Below are 20,924 nucleotides of genomic sequence, written 5' to 3'. Positions count from 1 at the left end.
CATTTGGATCCAACCCATAAACAAAGTTTGCCTTTGGCTTTAACTTTTGATTTTGTTCACTTCTATTCAGGGTATCAATACAGCCAAGCCCATCCAATTTTGCTTCATTTGGTATTTTTACAAGGCATTGCCTTTCTACTCTCACTTAATGTGCCTGAAGTTTTTAATTTTAGCAAATCTAGGAGATTTTCAAATACAAATTTCAAGTACAGAGACACACAAAATTGCATTAAATACCTGTCAACATTTCAACATTTGGCAACGTGCCAGGACCTGAAGGGAACACAATATAATTGCCCTAGAGGAAATCTATAATATCTAACCCATAAACATTCACCAGAGAGACCCAAAGGACATATAAACATTAACCACATATACACTGAAGCAGTTACATATCAATGAAGGACTATGTTTTGTGGGGTGATAAGTGAAGAGGGAATTATTAGATTTGAATCTTAAGATAAAGTATTTAGGGTTTCTGAGGCTGAATGTTAGAATCTTTTTCGGCTAGAGGAAAAATAATTCCAGCACAAGGTGCTGCCTGAGAAAAAGGTCAGAGTGGTCTGACTTGACAGAGGAGGAGCAGTTATATAAAACTATATTTCAAGATCACTGCAACACATTATGGTGTGAGCATTGTCCTGGAATGAGGTAGGCTACTCAGTCAGGTCTTACAGACAAAAGACAAAGAATTTGATCCTATACCAGAGTCAATGAAAAGCCACTCAAAATTGGTTCTCAATTGTTTTTAGATATAATTCAGAAATTGCACTTCCAGGTATATACCCAGAGAACTGAAAACATACGTCCACGTAACAACACATATATGAATGTTCATAGCAGCATTATTCAGAATTGCCAAAAAGTACAAACATCCAACTGATGAATGTTTATACAACATGGAATATACACACAATTCAATATTATTCAGCCATAAAAAGATATGAAGTACTGATACATGTTCTACATGAGAACACAGACACAAATGGCCATGTATTATGTGATTCCATTTATAATGAAATGTCCAGAATAGGCAAATCCATAGAGACAGAAAGTAGATTAGTGGCTGTCAGTGGCTGAGGAGAGAGGGGAATATATTGTAGCTGCTAATGGGTATAGCATTTTCTTTTGGAGTGACAAGAATGTTCTGGAATTAGTGGTAATGGTTGCAGAGCATGAATATACTAAAAAACCACTGATTTGATCACATACTTTAAAGGGTAAATTTTGTGGAATGTGGCTTTTTAAATCATGATTTTAAAAAGGGTTTTTCAGCATTTTTTCTGCCACTACATATCATGATGTAATTCTAATAGTAAAGGCAGCTTCCTACAGCGAGGCCTGATTTGGGAACTTTGACAATACTGTATAAAGAATATTGAGAATCATGATGCCAAAGGGTCTTTAAATATTAATTAGGTGAAAATAACAGGTGAAACCACCTTTTAGTAACAACAAGTACTGCCTTGAGGTGACAAAAGAACTCATAGTAATTCTAAGTAACAAAGAGAGGACCAAGGCCTACCTAAAGGAAAGAATTTATAAATTGTTCTGAAGAAAGAAATGACAGTAGGATTTTCATTCTCTAGAAGCTGCAACAGAAACACAGCAAAGAGACAGTGAAGATTAAATTCAGTAGTGAAAGGCATTATAAGAAAGATGACACTAGCCACAAGGAATAATATACATTTATCAACACTAATTTGGCATATACAGTTTCCTTCTAACAAATGTGTCACATTTTGAATGTTTGTAAATCAGAAATTGAATACATTTTTGCAGAGAAATAATTAAGTTTGCAAATGGCCTAAAATGATTTACTATAATTTTTCATTATTTCTGCCTTCCTAACTGAAACTCAGTGTGCCAAAAGCTCTGTCCTCACCTCCACCTTTCCATATATCAGAGCCCCAACAAGAGAAATATCATTACTTTCTAAACCCTAGGTAAAAGAACTTCTTTCCCCCTCCAATCTTTTGCTGCCACCATCTCCACAGCACAGAAAATTCTAACTCCCCATTCCTCAAGGAGGTGAGGCCAAAACAGAATCATCTGCAATCCAATCTCAAAGCAGACATTTGGTTTTCAAAGTTGCTCATACTCAATGGCCAACATTCTTAGGAAAAACCACCTATGTACACAGTTAAGGTGTTTGGTGCATGCTGATAAATTTATACCTATTGCTAAATACGCCATCATGTGCAACGGCTGCAATGGAACATTAGTAGTACATGTACAATATGTTACAGCAAGAGCTCAAAAAACTGGCTAGGGAAAATGAGGGGAGGGAAAAGGCACAGAAAGGTTTCTGGTTTTGTTTGTTTTGAGACAGTCTCACTCTGTTGTCCTGTGGCGACAGCCTAGCTCACAGCAATCTCAGATTTCTATATTCAAGAGATACTCCTGCCTCAGCCTTCTGAATAAGTGGGATTACACCCACCCGCCACAACACTCAGCTAATTTTCTTCTATTTTTAGTAGAGACAGGGTTTCATTACGTTGATCAAGCTGGTCTCAAACTCCTGAGTTCAAGGGATCTGCCCACCTGGGCCTCCCAGGGTATTAGGATTACAGATACTCGCCGCGGGAGTCCAACCCGGCCCAGAAGAAATATTTCAAGCCCACAAAATTAACTGGGGTCTGCAGAAAACACAATAAAAAGAAGGATCCCTCTTTGTTCTACTCATCTTGAAATGCCCTTTCTGATGAAATCATTTCATCTTCTAAGATCCAAATCAAATGTTGCCATCTTTGCGAGGTTTTTTTCTTGAAAACACTAGGCAGGTAGAGACTTACTTCTCTGGGTTCCAACAACACCTTGTATTAATTATTATAATGCTTACTAAATTGCAACAGTTTCTTTACAACAGACATGTCCTCAAATAATAGAATATTTTATTCATCTTTGCATTCCCAATACCTTGGACTGTGCTTGGCACATAGAAAGATCCAATAAATATTTGTTGAATGAATGAGTAAATGGATTTCTTTAAATGTTGAAAGATGGGAAAAGTAATAACTCACACAAACTGAACATTAATTAATTTGCAAGCTTGGTTCTAAAAAATGGGATCTATTCACAAAAGTTCAAAGTGACCTAACAGTAGATCTGAATGCACAGAATATATAAGGAGGATAAATTCAACAGCAATTGGATGAAAAGTACACAGTAAATATAGATGTCCTTTGGTATCCATGGGGGGATTGGTTCCAGGCATCCCCCATTACTAAAATCCTTAGATGCTCAAGTTCCTTATAAAAAATGGTGTGATATTTACAAATAACCTATGCACATCCTCCTGTATACTTTTTAAATCATCTGTATATTATTAGTAATATAATACATAATACAATGTAAATAGTTGTTATACTGTATTTTTTAGGGTATGATAACGAGGGGAAAAAAACAGATGCACCCATTTTTTTTTCCTCCCAATACTTTGGATCTTCAGTTGGTTGATTACATAGATCCAGAATCTGAAGATACACACAGAGGACCAACCATATTCTGCTTGTCTCTCTCCATCACATTTTTAAAAAGTTATAAGGAAAACTCCTTAATGAACATAGAAAATTTAAGTAACTTACTACATGTTGTATTTGGTTATTCTGACATCTAAAGAAATGCTTAAATTAAAATGAATGCAGACATACAGTTTAGCAACATGGGAGGGAAAAAATGGGGATTGGGATTCTGACTTGTTCTTCTTAGATTCCTTTGGGGAAATAAAGAATTCTTTTTTTTTTTTTTTTGGGACAGAGTCTCACTTTGTCACCCTCAGTAGAGTGCTGTAGTATCACAGCTCACAGCAACCTCCAGCTCTTGGGCTTAGGCGATTCTCTTGCCTCAGCCTCCCACGTAGCTGGGATTACAGGTGCCTGCCACAACACCCGGCTTTTTTTTTTTTTATTGTTGTTGTTGTTGTAGTTTGGCCGGGTCCAGGTTTGAACCTGCCACCCTCGGTATATGGGGCTGGCGCTGTACTCACTGAGCCACAGGCCCCACTCAGAAATAAAGAATTCTAACCAAGTTCTGATCATAAAGAATTAAAACTGAATTTAGAGTTCTTTTCCCTGGATGAAGAACTTTATATCTTACTGCCTTTCATTTGAATTTGGTCCTATACACTCATATGTGTATACATCTGTAGATATATGTATATAATTGTATTATGTGTGTGTTCATACTGCAGACATACCCAAATATCTACATAATACTTTTATAGCACTTAAAAAAACTAGGGCCCTTTGGAAATGGGCCCAAAAAGTACATCTGTTTATTGAAAAGAATAGTCCTATGATAAGACATTCGGGATTCCTAAATGAACCACTAGAAATCAAACTCTCCATCTTTGTTTATATGTACCTAATATATTAACTACATGAAATATACTAGTTAAGAGCTTGGGCTCTGGAATAAAAAACCTAAACCTAATCCTCTAATCCTAGCTGACATTCAATTAGCCATGTACCCTTCAGCAAATTTGTTTAACCTTCCTAACCTTAATGTCCTCACCTATAGAACCGAAAAATAATACAATCAACTTGATACAGTCCTTGGGAAGATTAAACAGATGATGAATATAAAGTGCTCTGCCCAGGACCTAGTACTTAATTACTCAATAATTTAGCTATTATTATCATTATCATTGCCTACTAACCTCATTTCCACAAATGAGCCCCAAAGAAAGTTTTCTGTATGTTTAGTACATACACAGTTTTAATTATATACTATCTGTTTTTGTGAACATAAGATTATAAATGATTAAAAACCCTATTTAAGGAAATCTTTTTGCCTTTTTTTGTAGAAAAAATTCTTATTCCAAATTGATATTTTAAATTACACAAATGCCCAATGCCTATATTGAGAATCTCGAATTTAAAAACGAATTGTTTCTGCCTTCTTTCAAATAAAATGAGTTTGCCCATATTCTGCAAAGAGGAGATTCAACTAACTCAGAAAGAAAATGAATTCCCCTTGCTTCTCACTGAAAACCCTTTTGGTGTTCAGACACAAGAACATTCTCCTCATTTATGGTGACATAAGTAAAAACAAATTAATTCCAAAATTTATCGTACATTTTAACTCTATTGTAACCTGAAATTAACACAATTATAAAAGGTTCTTTTTCCCTGTACATAATCATGCCTCAAATCAAGTATTTCTCCTTTTCCTACATTTCTTAAAATACTGGTTTCATCATGTAGTATTACTAATTCATTCAGTCAAAGAAATGATCTTTCAAGCTTTTTTATTACCTAAAACTTAATAATTTAAGCTAATTCCTCTGGTCTAAATTCTTTTACCAATCCTAGTCACATTCTATGCTCACTGGACAATTTAAAGGTCACAACATTTACATACATTCATTTTAATAGTAAAATATGTCTAAACAAAGCTCATTTATGTCATTTTGTTTTCTTGTAACTCTCAGGGTTCTCTTTTAAGGTGCTACTGCCTGAGTTCCTGGAGAACTCTGAAATTTCAGTTGCAGAATATATAATTTGAAAGTAAATCAATACTAGAAACAAATTATTTGATCATCATCTTATTATAAAAGATTAAACAGCCACAAATTTTATTTTACTACGACTAAAATGAATTAAATTACATTTCACTGACATAAGATCAAAATACTATGTGGTATTTTACCAGAGCAAGGTTATAAAAAAGAAGCCAAACCAAAAAATTCCTGTTTCCTTCTGGAAAACAAACACTGCTTCAAGTAATTTTAAAACTCTCTTAATATTTGATCCATTAAAGAAAAGTTTATCATATAAACAGAATCATTAAAGGCTGCTGGAAAACAAACCCAAAGGATACAAATAAAAATTTCTTTTTTCCAAAATAGAATGTTATTTTTCAGCTATCACCAATAACTAAGAAATACTTATACACTATACCTTCAGATAATTTGAAATTGTGTAATTCATAATATTTTCAATTGTAAAATTAAAACCTGACTAGAGATATGAAATGTGCTTTAAAGTACCTCCAGCCAAGATACAATATTACAGTCTTTTAATACTACGTCAAACATAAAATCAAAGTTAAAACAAATTTGCATATCTTATTAGCTTAAATTGATAATTTATGAAAATAGAACGGGCTTCTTTCATACTGATTTGAAATAATTTAAAGGCATTAGAATTTTATATAACATGACAGATTGGTCAAATGTATTACAATATCTAATCTCATGGGGAACTGAGGATTTTATGAATATATCTAAAATTACATAATATTGGGGGATGAGGAGATGGTTTAAGGCTTTTGAAAAATATGGTATTGTAAGTCAACAAAGATCATTTTTTAAATATCTGTCATTACAGAGTAAAACTACAATAAATCTAATTAGACAACAACAGAATCAGCAGTAACTCCAGATACTGATTTCTCAAATGTCACCAGACTATCCATTCTGCTACAAGTACTTTTAAATACATGCAACATCTAGTATCAAGATTTCAAATTCCTACCTTTTGCCAATTTTTTTTTACTGTTTTTCTGTTGCCCAAAAGCATAGATATACATATTCCAAATTCATTAAAACTATCTTCCCCTTGGAGTCCATTTTAAATTATTTTAGGAAGACATTTCAGTAATCCTAAGAAAAATTGTTGAATAAACATACACTTCCTTTTTCAACATCCAGAATACTAAAGTATTTATAAATATGGCCACCTTCCTTCACCCCCTCCATAGCCAGAGAACTTACTTCAGCTTTATGAATGGCTTCATTTTTTTAGTGCTAATGGAGTTCTGAACATATCCTACCTAATTTTTTAAAGTAATTATTTTAAACATTAAATAGCAGCTAACCAAATTAACAGGGATGTTCAAATAAAGCTACTTTATTCTAATAAAACCCAAAGATTATATAATAAGCTTTGATATTATCTTTCAAATAATTCCCTATCCACGAGGAAAATAAGGAGTTAATAAAATATATTTGCTCCTCAACTAAGAATTGCCTTCTCTTTTGTCATGTTACAAGACATTCACCTACTGACAAAGAAAAAAATGAACACTTCACTTGCCTATTAAGAAACTAAATTGGGAGCATTACCAGTCACAGATTTAATTAAGTTGTTACGAGGGAAGAATATTTACAGCAAAAAGTATTTAAAGTTCATTGCCAGATCCTAAATATGGGGGAAACAGCCTGAACAAGATAGCCCTATTTGTCACTAGTCTTTTTCCCCACCACCCACCCTGCACCAAACCCCCATTGTTCTATGTAAAAACTCACAGCTAATGTCATCTAAATAGCAACTGCAACGATGATCACTATGAGGAACTCTCTAGAACCACGTTTACTTGCTGCCTTCTTTCCCCCAAATAAAATCCAAATTTGATAACAAATCGATCACAAACTGGTGGGGGAAAGGATCACAGCTTCCCTTCCAGACTGATGGATGACACTCCAGAGGCGAGTAAGGAAATCCCCAGGTTACCATGATAAATTAACCAAAGGAAAAAAAATCATTGAACTGGCGTTTTATAATGATTTTTTAATCCTGGAACAGTATACAGTCCCCGGGGGTAGAGGCCCCTTCTCCCTCTTACCAACACCACAGTACAACGCAGATACGGCATACAGGATTTCTTAAGGGTTTGACTCCTTCGTACACCGACCACTTCCTTCCTTAAGCCAAGCTAGCGGAGACAGATGCGAGCTTCAAGGAAGTCAGAACCTGGCACCCCAGAGTCCAACTTTCCCTCTGGGCTACCTGCCTCCGCCAGCGGGAGCGCCGCCCAGCGCGGACACTAGTACGGACAGAAACACTCACCCATCTTTCCTCTTGGCTTTGTAGACGTGACCATAAGTGCCTCGGCCAACTTTGCAGCCCTCGTATTCAAACAGGTCCTCGACCCGCTCCCGCTCGCTGCTCAGCTTCACTTTAAAGTCATAGTCCATTGTCACAGCCTCCGAGGCCGGGGAGCTGGGCCGGAGGCCCGGGGGGCAGGGGTGGGGACCAGGGAAGCACCGGCAGCCGCAGCCCCCGGGAGCCCGCCCGCTCTACACCCGCCAGCCGCAGCACCAGCCACACTGATGCGGCAAGAGCAGGAGGAGGCCCCGCGAGAGCGCCGAGGACATCCAGAGGGGCAGCAGGGCAGAGGCCGGCCGAAGGAGACGGGGATGTTTCTCAGGGCGAAGGAGAGCTGAGAGAGGAGGACTGGGGGTGGGGAGCGGTGTCTCTGCCCTTGTCCCCGCGGGATCCCTGGGCGCCGGCTGTCCTACTCTCTCCGGCCGCACGTTCTGCTCCCGCTGCCGTGGGAGCAGCGGGGCGGCCACGGCGGGTTCTCCTCCTCTCACACGCTCACTCACGCCTCTCCCTCTCTCACACGCACACGCTCACACTCACTCACTCATACACTCAAACAGAAAGGCAGCGCCGCACAACAGCCGGCACCTCCTCAGAGAGAGGAGGAGGGAGGGCACTGGTGGAACACGGCCGCGGCTGTCGCAAAAACGTCGTGAAGCCTCGGGCTGCCTTCGGCTCACCGGTCGGCTCCCGCGGCGCCTGCCCGCCCCTGCTGGCGCCCGCGCCCCGGAGGACCTTGTGAAGAGAGCTACAGAGCCACTGCCCAGAGCAGCCGCTAAATGCACCACGTGGACCAGCCCCAGCGGTGGCCGAGCCCCAGACTACCATGCCCACAATGCTTCGGACGCCGCTGCCGCTGTTGCCGCCCCTTCTACGACTCCACCCCCATACGATGGGAATAAGGGGCCGTTGCGTTATGGGATTAGTAGTCCAAGATGAGAATTCCTTTCAAGCATTTAGGAGAATTTTTGTTTGTTTGCTTGCTTGTTTTTTAAACAGCAGTGTAGCTAGAGTCTTATTTTGACTATAAATTTGACAAAATTCACGTGCGTGGGAGGCTAGTTTGAAATTACAATTAAAATCACATTTTGTGCCACTTTCCAACTCCGGATTTTAAAGGGCACTATCTCTGGAAAAAGTCTATGTGATATTTGTAAACAGCTCGTGAGCGAAGCGATGGGGTACTCTTGGCGTTCACAATCTGATAAGGGTTGCACAATAATATCAACATACTGACTCACGTTATAGACATCAATAAAAGTGAATCGATGATGACTGTCCACGCTACTTCTATACATTGTTACTCTTCTGACGTGACTATGGGACCATCCAAATGCTTTCCATCCATTCAAAGGGAGCGTCGATAAAGCACAGCTCTCTGCACTGCTGCCCATGAAAACACCAATTTTTAGCCATGTTTATAGAAAGGATCTAAAACTAGGGCAACTAATTTGTTAATAGATTTAAGGTGGGTAAGATAATCTGCTGTAGGAGTTCTGGTACCTTAATAGTAACCCCTCATTTTGTCTTATTCCTCTTATTTGCACATCTATTTTTTATTCTAGTTTTCAGTTGTTATTTCCACTAAAGCTCCCCACTCCCCAAAGGGAATGTAATCTGATCTTTCCCATTTTTAAATCCACATAACGCTTTCTCCCCCGTCTTTCCTGCGGCACTTATCAAATTCTGTTTTGTCTTTTATTTTTTCTCCCTTTCTATATTATAAAATACTATGAAGAGTCATATTTGCATCTTCCATGGCATCTAATGTCATGTGTTGATTATTATGCATAGTAAACAATCGTTAAATTAATGAATAAACATGTCTATATCGTAAATATCCATGTACAGATGATGATAATAATGATACCACTTTGTGAAAAATCCTTAAAAGGGCCTTCTCCCTGGATCGGCGCCCATAGCACAGTGGTTACCCACCAGCCACATGCACCGAGGCTGGTGGGTTTGAACCCAGCTGGGACCAGCTAAACAACAATGACAACCGCAACAACAACAACAAAAAAAAATAGGCTGAGGCAAGAGAATCGCTTAAGCCCAAGAGTTTGAGGTTGCTGTGAGCTGTGATGTCACAGCACCCTACCAAGGGTGACACAGTGAGACTCTGTCTCAAAAAAAAAAAAAAAAAAAAGGAACCTTCTTCTATATAAATTTCCTTGGAGAAAATTAGTAACTTCACTACTGGTTTAAATTAAATTGTTTTTACTTAAAATACTAAATATTATTTACAATTTAAGTATACTGATTCTGGTTGGATGGGCCTGAGTTTGAATCTTGCTTCACCATTTATTAGCAGTATATTCTTGAAGCCTTGGGGTTTTTTCTTTGCAAAATGGAAATAGAAAAGGCCCCAGCTTTGAGTGAGTGCAAAATAAATGTAAATTTTCATGAATAGATTTTTTTTTCTGTTCAGTGATGTAAATTTGGTCACTCTCTAGCAGAACTCCTTTGCACAAAGAATTCATTTTTTCTAAATATGAATTTAGAGTAGAATCTTCCTTAAAAAATGGATTTTATGTTTTTAGAGGCCTATATATTTTTGTCCATATTTTTACTCATAGATCTTGAGAAATCAAACCATCCTCCTGGAGGTAAAGTTGTGAAGAGGCATGGGACTCATCTTGGTCTTGCCCCACTGGTGGTCCCCCTGCTTTCACATCCTGTGCCACCTACAAATGCTGATCTGGAACACTGAAGGTCTCAGACTTTTAAAAATGTACTTTTCGCTACTGATTGGCTGGCTCCATTCTGTGGACGAAGGTAAGAATTCTCCCTGAAACAACTGAGTATCCTGACTGTCAGTAATCCTAGAGCAAGAAAGGAAGCTGTCCTTGAACTAGGGAAGAACAAGGCCTGCTTTTCTCTCTGAAGGTAGGGTGAGAGTTAGAGGTCTAGACTCCAGATTGAAGGAATATGGTGGTATGAAGTAAGCTGGCCTGGTAACATGGTAACAGGATGAGTAGCTGAGGAAGAGATAGCCATTAGAGATCCCTCATAGGGAACCACGTTACTTAGGAGCAGTAACATCTAATACCTAGTTTTAAGAGGCTTGTGTGCATATATGTGTGTGGGGGCGTTGTGTGTGTGTGTGTGTGTGTGTGTAGTAATTACCTGCTTCTCTCCCAGGCTATTAGCCTGGTCTTAGCTGTCGAGCCTGTGTCCATACTTTGAGGAAAGGGGAATGCTTCAACCAGAGAGTCAATTATGCCAGATAAGAGATGATTATGCCAAACATATTCTTCTTAGCAAAGTATCTCAAGAATGGAAGAGAAAGTATACAATGTACTCAGTCTTACTATGAAATCAATTTATAACTTTCTTATGAAAGCTTTAACCCAATTATAGCCCAAGAAGAAGGGGAAAGGGAAGAGGGAGGGAAGGGAAGGGGGAGGATGGGTGGAGGGAGAGTAATTGGGGGACCACACCTATGGTGCATCTTACAAGGGTACATGTGAAATTTACTAGGTATAGAATATAAATGTCTTAACACAATAACTAAGAAAATGCTGTGAAGGCTATGTTAACCAGTTTGATGAAAACATTTCAAATTGTATATAAAACCAGCACATTATACCCCATGATTGCATTAATGTACGTAGCTATGATTTAATTAAAAAAAAGTGATTATGCCAGATAATAAGTGGCCTGCAGAGGCAAAGCATATTGCTATTACTATTGCAAAAACTTGAGAAGTAGAATCTGTGTTTAGAATGGACTTCTTTTAGACCAAGGGATGGAGGTTCAGACTTAATTATTATTTGAATGAATTGAACATATAAGGGACACAGACCTATCATTTCAGTGTAATTTTTCAATCCCAGTTCATATTAATGTCCCATATATCTTTGTTCCATGATGACCTCCAGTGATATTGTAGAGTGCATGACCTTCATTGGTCCCGGTTCTAAATAGTGCTTATACTTCTTTGCATAAAATGTGGTTTTATTTACAGTCTAAATTTAACATCTCCAATGTTAACATGACTCCCAAATACCAGCCCCACATTTCAGCTATCTTCTGTACCACCTAAGGGAATATTCTGATATCGTTTCAAACAAAATTTCTGAAACTGAACATACCATCCTGTCCCCAGTACCTCCCTATTTCTATTATTAGCCAGTAGATAGTCATTTGGTTGTTTTACTGCCAACCCCACTTATACAGGCTTTCATTAACTACACATTGTCTTTTATGCTCATGCCAAATACACCTTTGTCTGCCCTGTTCTTGAGGGCTGAGATGCTTCCTCATATCATCTCTGACCTTGTAATCCTGCTCATCCTCCAAGATACAGTTGGTCATGAAGCCTTTCCTAATTCTTACAACTGGATATGACTTTTCTTTACTGTGAACCTCTACCCTATCCCTGGCACCACTGTACTTTATTTGTAACTCACTTAGAAACATCACCAGTCCCTTATATTTTAATCATTTATTTTACACAGTTTTAAAAAAATCTACCCTTTAATAAATTTAATGACTGAGTCTCTGCCTTAATTGTCTCTGTATCTCCTACAGTGCCACACACACAGTTAGCATAACTATATTAGAATGTGTTTAATTGGACTGATTTCTATAAAGGTTGAAATGGACCTTAACAATAATAAAGGTAGGGGCTCATTTTAAAATATTTAGCATCTTGTCTCAGTCTTGCCTCAGAACATGTACATTTCGCAGTTCCAAATGGACTCAGTGCTTCATGGTATGTTCATGTAGAAACCCAAGTGGGTCTCTTCATAGTTGACCACTTCTGATCTTTACATTCTCTCTGAATTCTGTTTTCTCACTCAGAATAAAAGCATACTATCAATGAAAAATACCTAACCTGCCACTATGCAAGTGGTATGTTCATCATCTTTATCACCAAAAAAGCATTTATTAAGCATCCATATGGGAGCACCATGTTAGAAGAAAGAGGAAGTGTAGTAAGTAAGAGGCAGAAATTGTGTGAGGACAGAGAAGCAGACAGGGACTATATTACATAGGGCCTTTTGGACCATAGTAAGGGGCTTATGTTTTATTTTTAGGGAAAGTAATTGGAAAGTTTTAAGGAGGAGAATGACCAGATGTGATTTATGTTTTAAAAAGAATATCCTAGCTGCTATGTGAAGAATGCTTGTAGGAGGCAAGATAGATAGATAGACAGACAGACATGCATAAGGACTTGCTGATAGGTTGGATGGAAAGTAAACAAAAGGGAAAGAATCAAGATGACTTCTGAAGACATTATTACTTACTGAGGTGGGGAGGACTTTGAGAGAACAAGTTTAGGAGAAAAAAGTAATGGTTCCATTTTGGGCATGTCAAACATGAGATGCCTCAGAAGTCTAAGTGAATACAGCTAGTGGACAGGTGGAGTCTGAAGCTCAAAGGGGAGGTCAGGGCAGTGATAAGAATTTGTAAATCACCAGCTATAAAAGTTGATTAAATTGCCTGAAAAGTATGTTATAATGAGAAAGGAAAAGGTCCCTGAGGACCTTTAACATTCAAGGGCTGAGTAGAGATGAGCCAGAAAGGGAGACAGATAGGAAGAGGGCAGAGGGTTGGTTGGGAAATCAGGGGATATGGTGTCCCAAAAGCCAAGGAAAAAGAGTGATGGTCAATATTGCTGATGCTGCCAAGAAGTCAAACAAAATAAAGATCACAGTGTTGAATTTATCAGTGTTTCCCAACCTCTTTAAAATTATTTCCCCCAAAGAAACTAATTTTTTTCCTAATTGTCACTGCCATGAATTTTAATACCACAGATATACTGTACATCTGCTTATGCACTGTGACATTTTAGAAAGCCACAAAAGCCATTATAATATCTTAAGATTTTTTGAATCCGTAAGAATCAACCTTTGCCCCCTCAGGGGCAACATCATTAAGAATGCATGCTTGGTCGACATAGGGATGATGTTTGTTACTAACAAGAGTAGCTGTGATGGTGAAGTGGGAGCCAAAGCCAGTCTTCAGTGGATAGAAGAGTGAGTTCGAAGTAAGGAAATGAATCAAGGAGTCTAGATAAATTTATAGCAGAATAGTTAAGAGGATGGCCTTTGTAGCCATGCAATCTGGCCTCTAGAACCTACCTCTAACAGACCAAGCTGCTTTATTTCTTAGTATCTCTGTTCCTTCATTTATAAAAGTAGGTAACAACTACTTCATAAGGTTGTGGGGAGAATAAAAGGAGTTAATAATAATATAGTAGAACTTCCATAGTTGACAACCTGCCTATGTTGACCACCTCCTTAAGTTGACCTAGTTTTCACAGACCAGACATGCACCACATAATAGGTATCAGTACTGTAGGCCTCATTCCTTATGTTGACTGCTTCTGTATGTTGACCAGTTTGTTACAGTCCCTTGGATGGTCCACTTACAGAGCTTCTATTTTATATGTGGAATATTTAGAATTCTGCCTACCATATATGGTAAGTGTTCTGTGTTAGCAATTATTCTTCTCATTCATGGTATTAGCTGGGAAAGGAAGATGAAAGATAAGGCCTGCAGCCAGTAGTTAAGTATCAAAGAGAGGACTCTCACTGGTGGTGAACATGGGGTTGAGGGGAGACATTAGAACACACTTGCCATATTTCATTGCTGATTAAATGGAACCAGTTGCAAGGAAAGATATTGAGGATAATAATTCTGTATCTCTAAAATTATAAGAGGGAATAGGTGGAAGGATTGCTCTTGAGCTGGAGGAGACACATTTCTTCCATGTTAACAGAAGAGAAAGAGAAAAGAATAACAATCCATATGACATAACTAATGCTGCCCTACAAACAACCCAAAACATAGTGGCATAAAACAATAAGGATTTATTACTTCTCACAATTCTATAGTTCAGAGTCAGCCAAGTGGTTCTGCTGGTATCACCTGACATTACCCACATGGCTGTAGACAGTTAATAGCAGGGCTGAAGGGTCTAAGACAGGGGTCCTCAAACTGCGGCCTGCAGGCCACATGAGGCGGTGTGATTGTATTTGTTCCCGTTTTGTTTTTTTACTTCAAAATAAGATATGTGCAGTGTGCATAGGAATTTGTTCATAGTTTTGTTGTTTTTTTTTTAACTATAGTCCGGCCCTCCAACGGTCTGAGGGACAGTGAATTGGTCCCCTGTTTAAAAAGTTTGAGGACGCCTGGCTAAGATGACCTCATTTACATGTCCCTGGCCGTGGTGCTGGCTCTTGGCTGGGCCTCTCATTGAGCATGGTCTTTCTTCAGTCAGCAATCAACCTCAAATTTTTTTACATGGTGTGAGCATGTACTGAAAGGGCAAAGATGAAAGCGGTAAGTAAGGTCTCTTGGGACCTGGACTTGGGGAATTCACACAGCACTTCCACCACATCCTTTTGGCTGAAGCAAGTCACAAGACAAGCCCAGATTCAAGGAATGGGCAAATAGACTCCACTTCTTGATAGTAAGAAATGCAAAATATTGTGGCCATGTTTTTCAGTCTACCCCAGTATGGATGCCTGTTGAAGCAGTTCCTTTTGAGATGGCTTTGCTTTCTCTGTAAAGTAGAAGAAATGTTCACCTGCTATGAATTAGAGGAAGGAATAGAAAGAGAAAAAGCGGTGATTATATGTCTGAAAAGACTGTCAGTTTAAAAATGATCTTTAGGCAAAATGGGAGAGATTGCTGGCAGGATATCATCACGGGACTTCTAGCCAATGTGCAGGGCCCATAGCAATATCTGTTTGCCCTGTTGGGCAATTCTCTTCCCCAGCACTCAACAGCCCAGGTGGAGGCTGGGCAAAGACAGGTGTTGGATTCATCCAAGGTTGGGGCCTTGCCAGCTGGATATGATGAAAAGAAAATGGCAGGAGGCTAGTTAAAGTGACAGAGCATGACATTTAAGCTGGGTAAGGAATGAAGTGAGGACAGGATTTTCTCTTTTACATTATAATACCTAACTGAAAAATTTTTAATTTAAATTTTTGCAAGATAATTAAAAAATAAATAGCCTCGTTCCCTGGTTCCTTAATATACATAGCAAGAAACTATCATCAAATACATACTACTAAGTAAAAGATAACTGAAATAATAGTAATAGGTTAAAAATAATCTCTCCTTTTCTTAATTAAAGATTCCCATTCCCATGAATGTTAAGGATATCTTTAACTGAAAATTTCTCAGACTTTTTTGTTGACAAATTCTACTCTCACACCGTTAGTGTTGAGGAGGCATTACCTCTTTAAAAATAATATTCAGTACTTTAATCTTGTCTTTTTCTTCTCTAGTGGACACCTTTTTAAAAAAATAAGCATATTACTTTATATTATTTTCAACTCAAAATATATTTTGCTATACAAGAATGTAGTAGGTAATCTTTGGGAAAGCAGTTTGGTTTTGTGTTCAGTTTTTCAAGGCTTAGCATATTTATTATTCTGACTTCTTCCTCCAATATATTTTGCCTTCATTTAGCTGGACTGTTACTTAGGCCTAATTACCAGGAATACCAAGTCTTTTCTGGCTGATTCTAATGTATTTTTATGGTTTTTTTTTTTTTGTTTGTTTGTTTTTTGAGACAGAGTCTTGCTCTGTCACCCTGGGTAGAGTGCCATGGAGTCATAGCTAATAGCAACCTCAGACTCTTGAGTTCAAGTGATCCTCTTGCCTCAGCCTCCTTAGTAGCTGGGATTACAGGTGCTTGTCACAAAGCTCGGCTAGCTTTTCTGTTTTTATTAGTGAGAGGCTGTCACTCTTGCTCAGGCTGGTCTTGAACTCCTGCACTCAGCAATCCACCTGCCTCAGCCTCCCAGAGTGCTAGGATTACAGATGTGAGCCACCATGCCTGGCCTGGCTGGTTCTAATACGAACAGGGATCTCTCCTGTGAACTACACACCTCTCTTTCTATTGCACATAAACATGGTGAGGTCACCTCTGAAACCACCTGATACTTAATACCTGGGGCTATTTGTTTTCCTGCAATCCCACGCCTAGAACCTCTGGGACTCTTTCTCCCTTAGGTAATGTCTCCTCAACACTAACAGGATTAGAGAGCAGAATTCATTCCCTTACCAGCCCTTCCCTCCTACCTCACCAGTCAAGATCAAGTTCCATTAGATATTGTTCTTCTTGCTGTAAGACCCTACATCTGGTTTGTATTTCAAAATGTTGTTTTATTTGGATTACTTCTCTGCTCAAAAATCTTCAAAGACCCTACATGATCTTCCATTGCCTACATTATCTAATATTCCAGGTTCTGTATTAATGTACCCCCAACCTAAGAAAATAAGGCAGCTTGTAACAAAACATTAGAATTAGAATAAAGTAATTAGCTCTACATGGCTAAGTTTTCTATAATCAGAGCTTTTCTCCATCTCCAATATAGCTCCTAACCAGTTTCTCATAAACTTCTTCCAATCCAATGAAGCAGTGGTTCTCATTGGATGTCCTTTGGAATTATCTGAGGAGTCACCCCAGCAATTCTTTTATGCCCTACTTAAAAATTTTTATGTATTTAGTTGACAAAGATTGTATGTATATGTATGTACATATGTATGTATATATACAAATGTTGACTTGATATATGTATATATTGTATAATATTATCATAATCAAATTAATTAACATACTATCACCACCCATGCTGTACCTTAGATCCTCAGAATTTGTTTATTTTATAACTGAAAGTTTATATCCTTTGATCACTCCACTTCCTCACACCCCACCCCTGGCAACCATCCGTTCTACTCTGTTTCTATGAATTGCATTTCTGTAGATTCCTCATATATGTGAGATTATACAGTATTTATCTTTCTGTGCCTGACTTATTTCACTTAATATAATGTTCTTCAGGTTCATCCATGTTGTTACAGTAATCTTTCCTTCTTTTTTATAGCTAAATAATATTCCATTGTGTTATACAGTGTCCAACAGTAGTAATGACCTTTTGTACTTGACTGTGATATTGTAATGTTACAGAAATACATGCAAATAATGTAATTCACAAATAACAGCACAAATAATGCCCCCTTTTTATAAGCGGTGATCTATACCAACCTTTTATTTCAAAATCATAAGCATGTAATTCTGTAACATAAACTATTACACATAAGCACAGAAGTATGCCACACACACACATACATGCCACATTTTCTTTATCCATCCATCCATCCATCCATCCATCCATCAGTAGACATTTAGGTTTTTTTCCTATTTTGGCTGTTGTGAATAACGCAGCAATGAATGTATGGATACAGCTACTTTGAGACACTGATTTCATTTCCTTTGGTTATATACCCAGAAATGGGATTTTTGGATTCTACAATAGATCTATTTTTAATTTTTTGAGGATCCTCTATAGTGTTTCCCATAATAGCTGTACTAATTTACATTGCCACCAACAGTGTACAAGGATTCCTTTTTCTCTGTGCCCTCAACAACACTTATCTCTTGTCTTTTTTATAGTAGCTAATCCTAACGAGTGTCAGGTGGTATCTCGTTGTGATTTTGATTTGCATTTCCCTGAAGATTAGTGATGTTGAACGATACCTGTTGGCCATTTGTATGTCTTCTTTTGGAAAATGTCTATTGAGATACTTTGCCCATTTTTTAATCAGGTTATGGTGGGGGAGGGTTGTGTGTGTGTATGTTTGAGTTATATAAGTTGAGTTCCTTATATATTTTGGATATTAATCCCTTATCAGATGCTGACATGAAAATATTTTCTCCCATTTCATAGATTTGTTGATGATATGCAGAAGCTTTTGAGTTTGATACAATCCCATCGGTCTATTTTTGCTTTCATTGCCTATGCTTTGGGAGCATATCCAAGAAATCATTGCCACAACCAATAGCAAAGAGATTTTTTTCTCTGTGTTTTCTTCTTGAAGTTTAACAGTTTCAAATCTTATAAAAGCAGCATACAAAAGCGAGCTGTGGGCCAGGCATGGTGGCTCTTGTAATCCTAGCACTTTGGAAGGCCACAGTGGGAGGACTACTAGAGGCCAGGAGTTTGAGACCAGTATGAGCAAGAATGAGGCCCTGTCTCTTTAAAAATTAGAAAAATTACCCAGGCATGATGGCATATGCCTCAGTACATCTCATCTACTCAGGAAGCTAAGATAGCAGGATTGCCTGAGCCCCGGAATTTGAAGTTGCAGTGAGTTATGATGAAGCCACTGCACTCTAGCCTGGGTGACAGAGTGATACACTGTCTCAAAAAAAAAACCCGTCAGCTGTATATCTGAAACATTATCTAAAAAAGAAATTAAAAAAGCAATCTTATTTAAAATAGAATCAAAAAGAATAAAATAGGAATAAATTTAACCAAGGATCTATACACTGAAAATTATAAAACATTGGGGAAAGATACTGAAAAACACACAAATAAATGGAAAGGCATCCATGTTCATGGATTGTCTTACACTGTATACAAAAATTAACTTGGATTAAAAACTTAAATATAAGGTATGAAACCAGCAATGATGTAATTGATCTGGTCACAGATGGGCATTGGGATTTGTAAAGCCCCCTGGTGATTCTAACATGCATTCATAGTTGAAAAGCACAACATTAGAATAAATTTATTGATTCTCCTGTAACATTCACTACTTTCTCCATCAATACTCCCTTTTCTTCTTTACTGATGTAACCTCTACCCACTCTTTGAGGTCCAACTCAGATACTGTGGGAGTTTTTCCTTATCATCCAATGCCAACATGTTCCCACAGTGTGTACCTTGTTTACATTTATTTGTCTCTTAGCATATACTTCTTTTACCTTTGTGTGTTTACCCCATCTCTTCAAAAGGACTTGAATGTATAGAAGTAAAGGGGCTGTATTTTACAGTTCCTTTTATCTCTATAACCTAACACAATTGCTTTCATAGTCTGTGCCATTTGTGTATTTCATGGGAGGTGATGATCCTGATAAATAATAGTGATGATGATCATGTATCAGACAGTGTTACGACTTACCCTGTCAGATTTCTCTATTTCTTAATGGGGTTGCCCTGGGGCTCTTGGAACAGACTACTTTTCACATACAAAGCTGAAGAGTCTGGGAATCAAGCCACCTCCACCCTAACTCAATGACTATAGTTGCAAGTATGAATACTTCAGCTCTCATAGTCCTTGATTGGGACAACACTAGGATGACCTACACTGTCTCCTTGTATCACCTCTGAGTTTCGATCAAAGTTTAGATTATACCTTGCTTAGGCTCTTTTCCTTCTGAATTCCATTTCCCCACTCCCTTACTGGTTTTTCCAGGGAACACTTCATAAATAAATCATTTCACATGAATCCTTCTCTAAGGTTTTGTCTGTGCTTGTGATATGGGAAGTCACATGATGAAACTTCATCCTGCCACCTAACTCATGTGAGGGAAGAGAGACAGCCAACCTAAGACAGATGATAATAATATGAATAATGATAACAGCACCTATTATAAAGAGGTGGCCAAATGTACAGAATATTTTACAAGTATTTTAATGAATATTTTGTAAATAAAGTTACATTTAGCTATAATTTCATATTTTCCCTATGTATGGTAAATTTAGGGGTAACTTTTGGGACACCTGTATATATATGACCCAAAGGGGAAAAAAAGGTAGATTAGAACATCTTTATTTTTTACACTTGATCTTAGCCAAAAGGCTGGAAGTGATTAGAATTTATTTATGTATTTATTTGTTTATTTATTTATTTTTTGAGACAGAATCTCACTATGTCACCCTCAGTAGAGTACCATGGTATCACAGCTCACATCCACCTCAAACTCTTGGGCTTAAGTGGTTCTCTTGCCTCAGCCTCCTGAGTAGCTGGGACTATAGGCACCCGCCACAATGCCTGGCTATTTCTTAAACAATTTTTCCCAAAACAAAAATTTTAGCTCTTCTGTTTGTAATTTGTGGGATCCAGTGCAAGTTACATAACGTCATGGGGCTTTGGTTTTCATATTTGGTAAGTAGAAATATTGCCAAATAGTAGAATTGTTGTGAGGGTTAGAGAGATTGTATTTTAAAGGGTTCAGTGCAGGGCCTGGCATAAAGTAGATGTTCAGCAAATTGTACCTAATAATAATGACACTAATACTTACTTGGAATAGTTTACAATTCTAGCCTACTGTCTTTGAAG

The 20,924-nt window shown here is 38.0% G+C and overlaps 1 protein-coding gene across 6 annotated transcripts in view; it reads right to left on the bottom strand.

Moving 5' to 3' along the window:
• The window catches only part of CDK8 (cyclin dependent kinase 8), a 161,087-nt gene extending 152,645 nt beyond the window's left edge, over positions 1–8,442 (bottom strand). For 5 of the 6 annotated variants that reach the window (XM_053563206.1, XM_053563207.1, XM_053563208.1 and 2 more), the window contains exon 1: positions 7,794–8,442. In XM_053563206.1, coding sequence (XP_053419181.1) covers positions 7,794–7,921 — 128 coding nt within the window. In that variant the 5' untranslated portion in view covers positions 7,922–8,442. Of the gene's footprint in view, positions 1–7,569; positions 7,715–7,793 lie in introns of those variants that run through there. The other variant, XM_053563211.1, reaches the window with a different exon arrangement.
• Positions 8,443–20,924: the final 12,482 nt, after the last annotated feature.

This window comes from Nycticebus coucang, chromosome 15 (assembly GCF_027406575.1).
Source record: "Nycticebus coucang isolate mNycCou1 chromosome 15, mNycCou1.pri, whole genome shotgun sequence".
NCBI lineage: Eukaryota > Metazoa > Chordata > Mammalia > Primates > Lorisidae > Nycticebus > Nycticebus coucang.
This window is presented reverse-complemented; position numbering and strand designations above follow the sequence as displayed.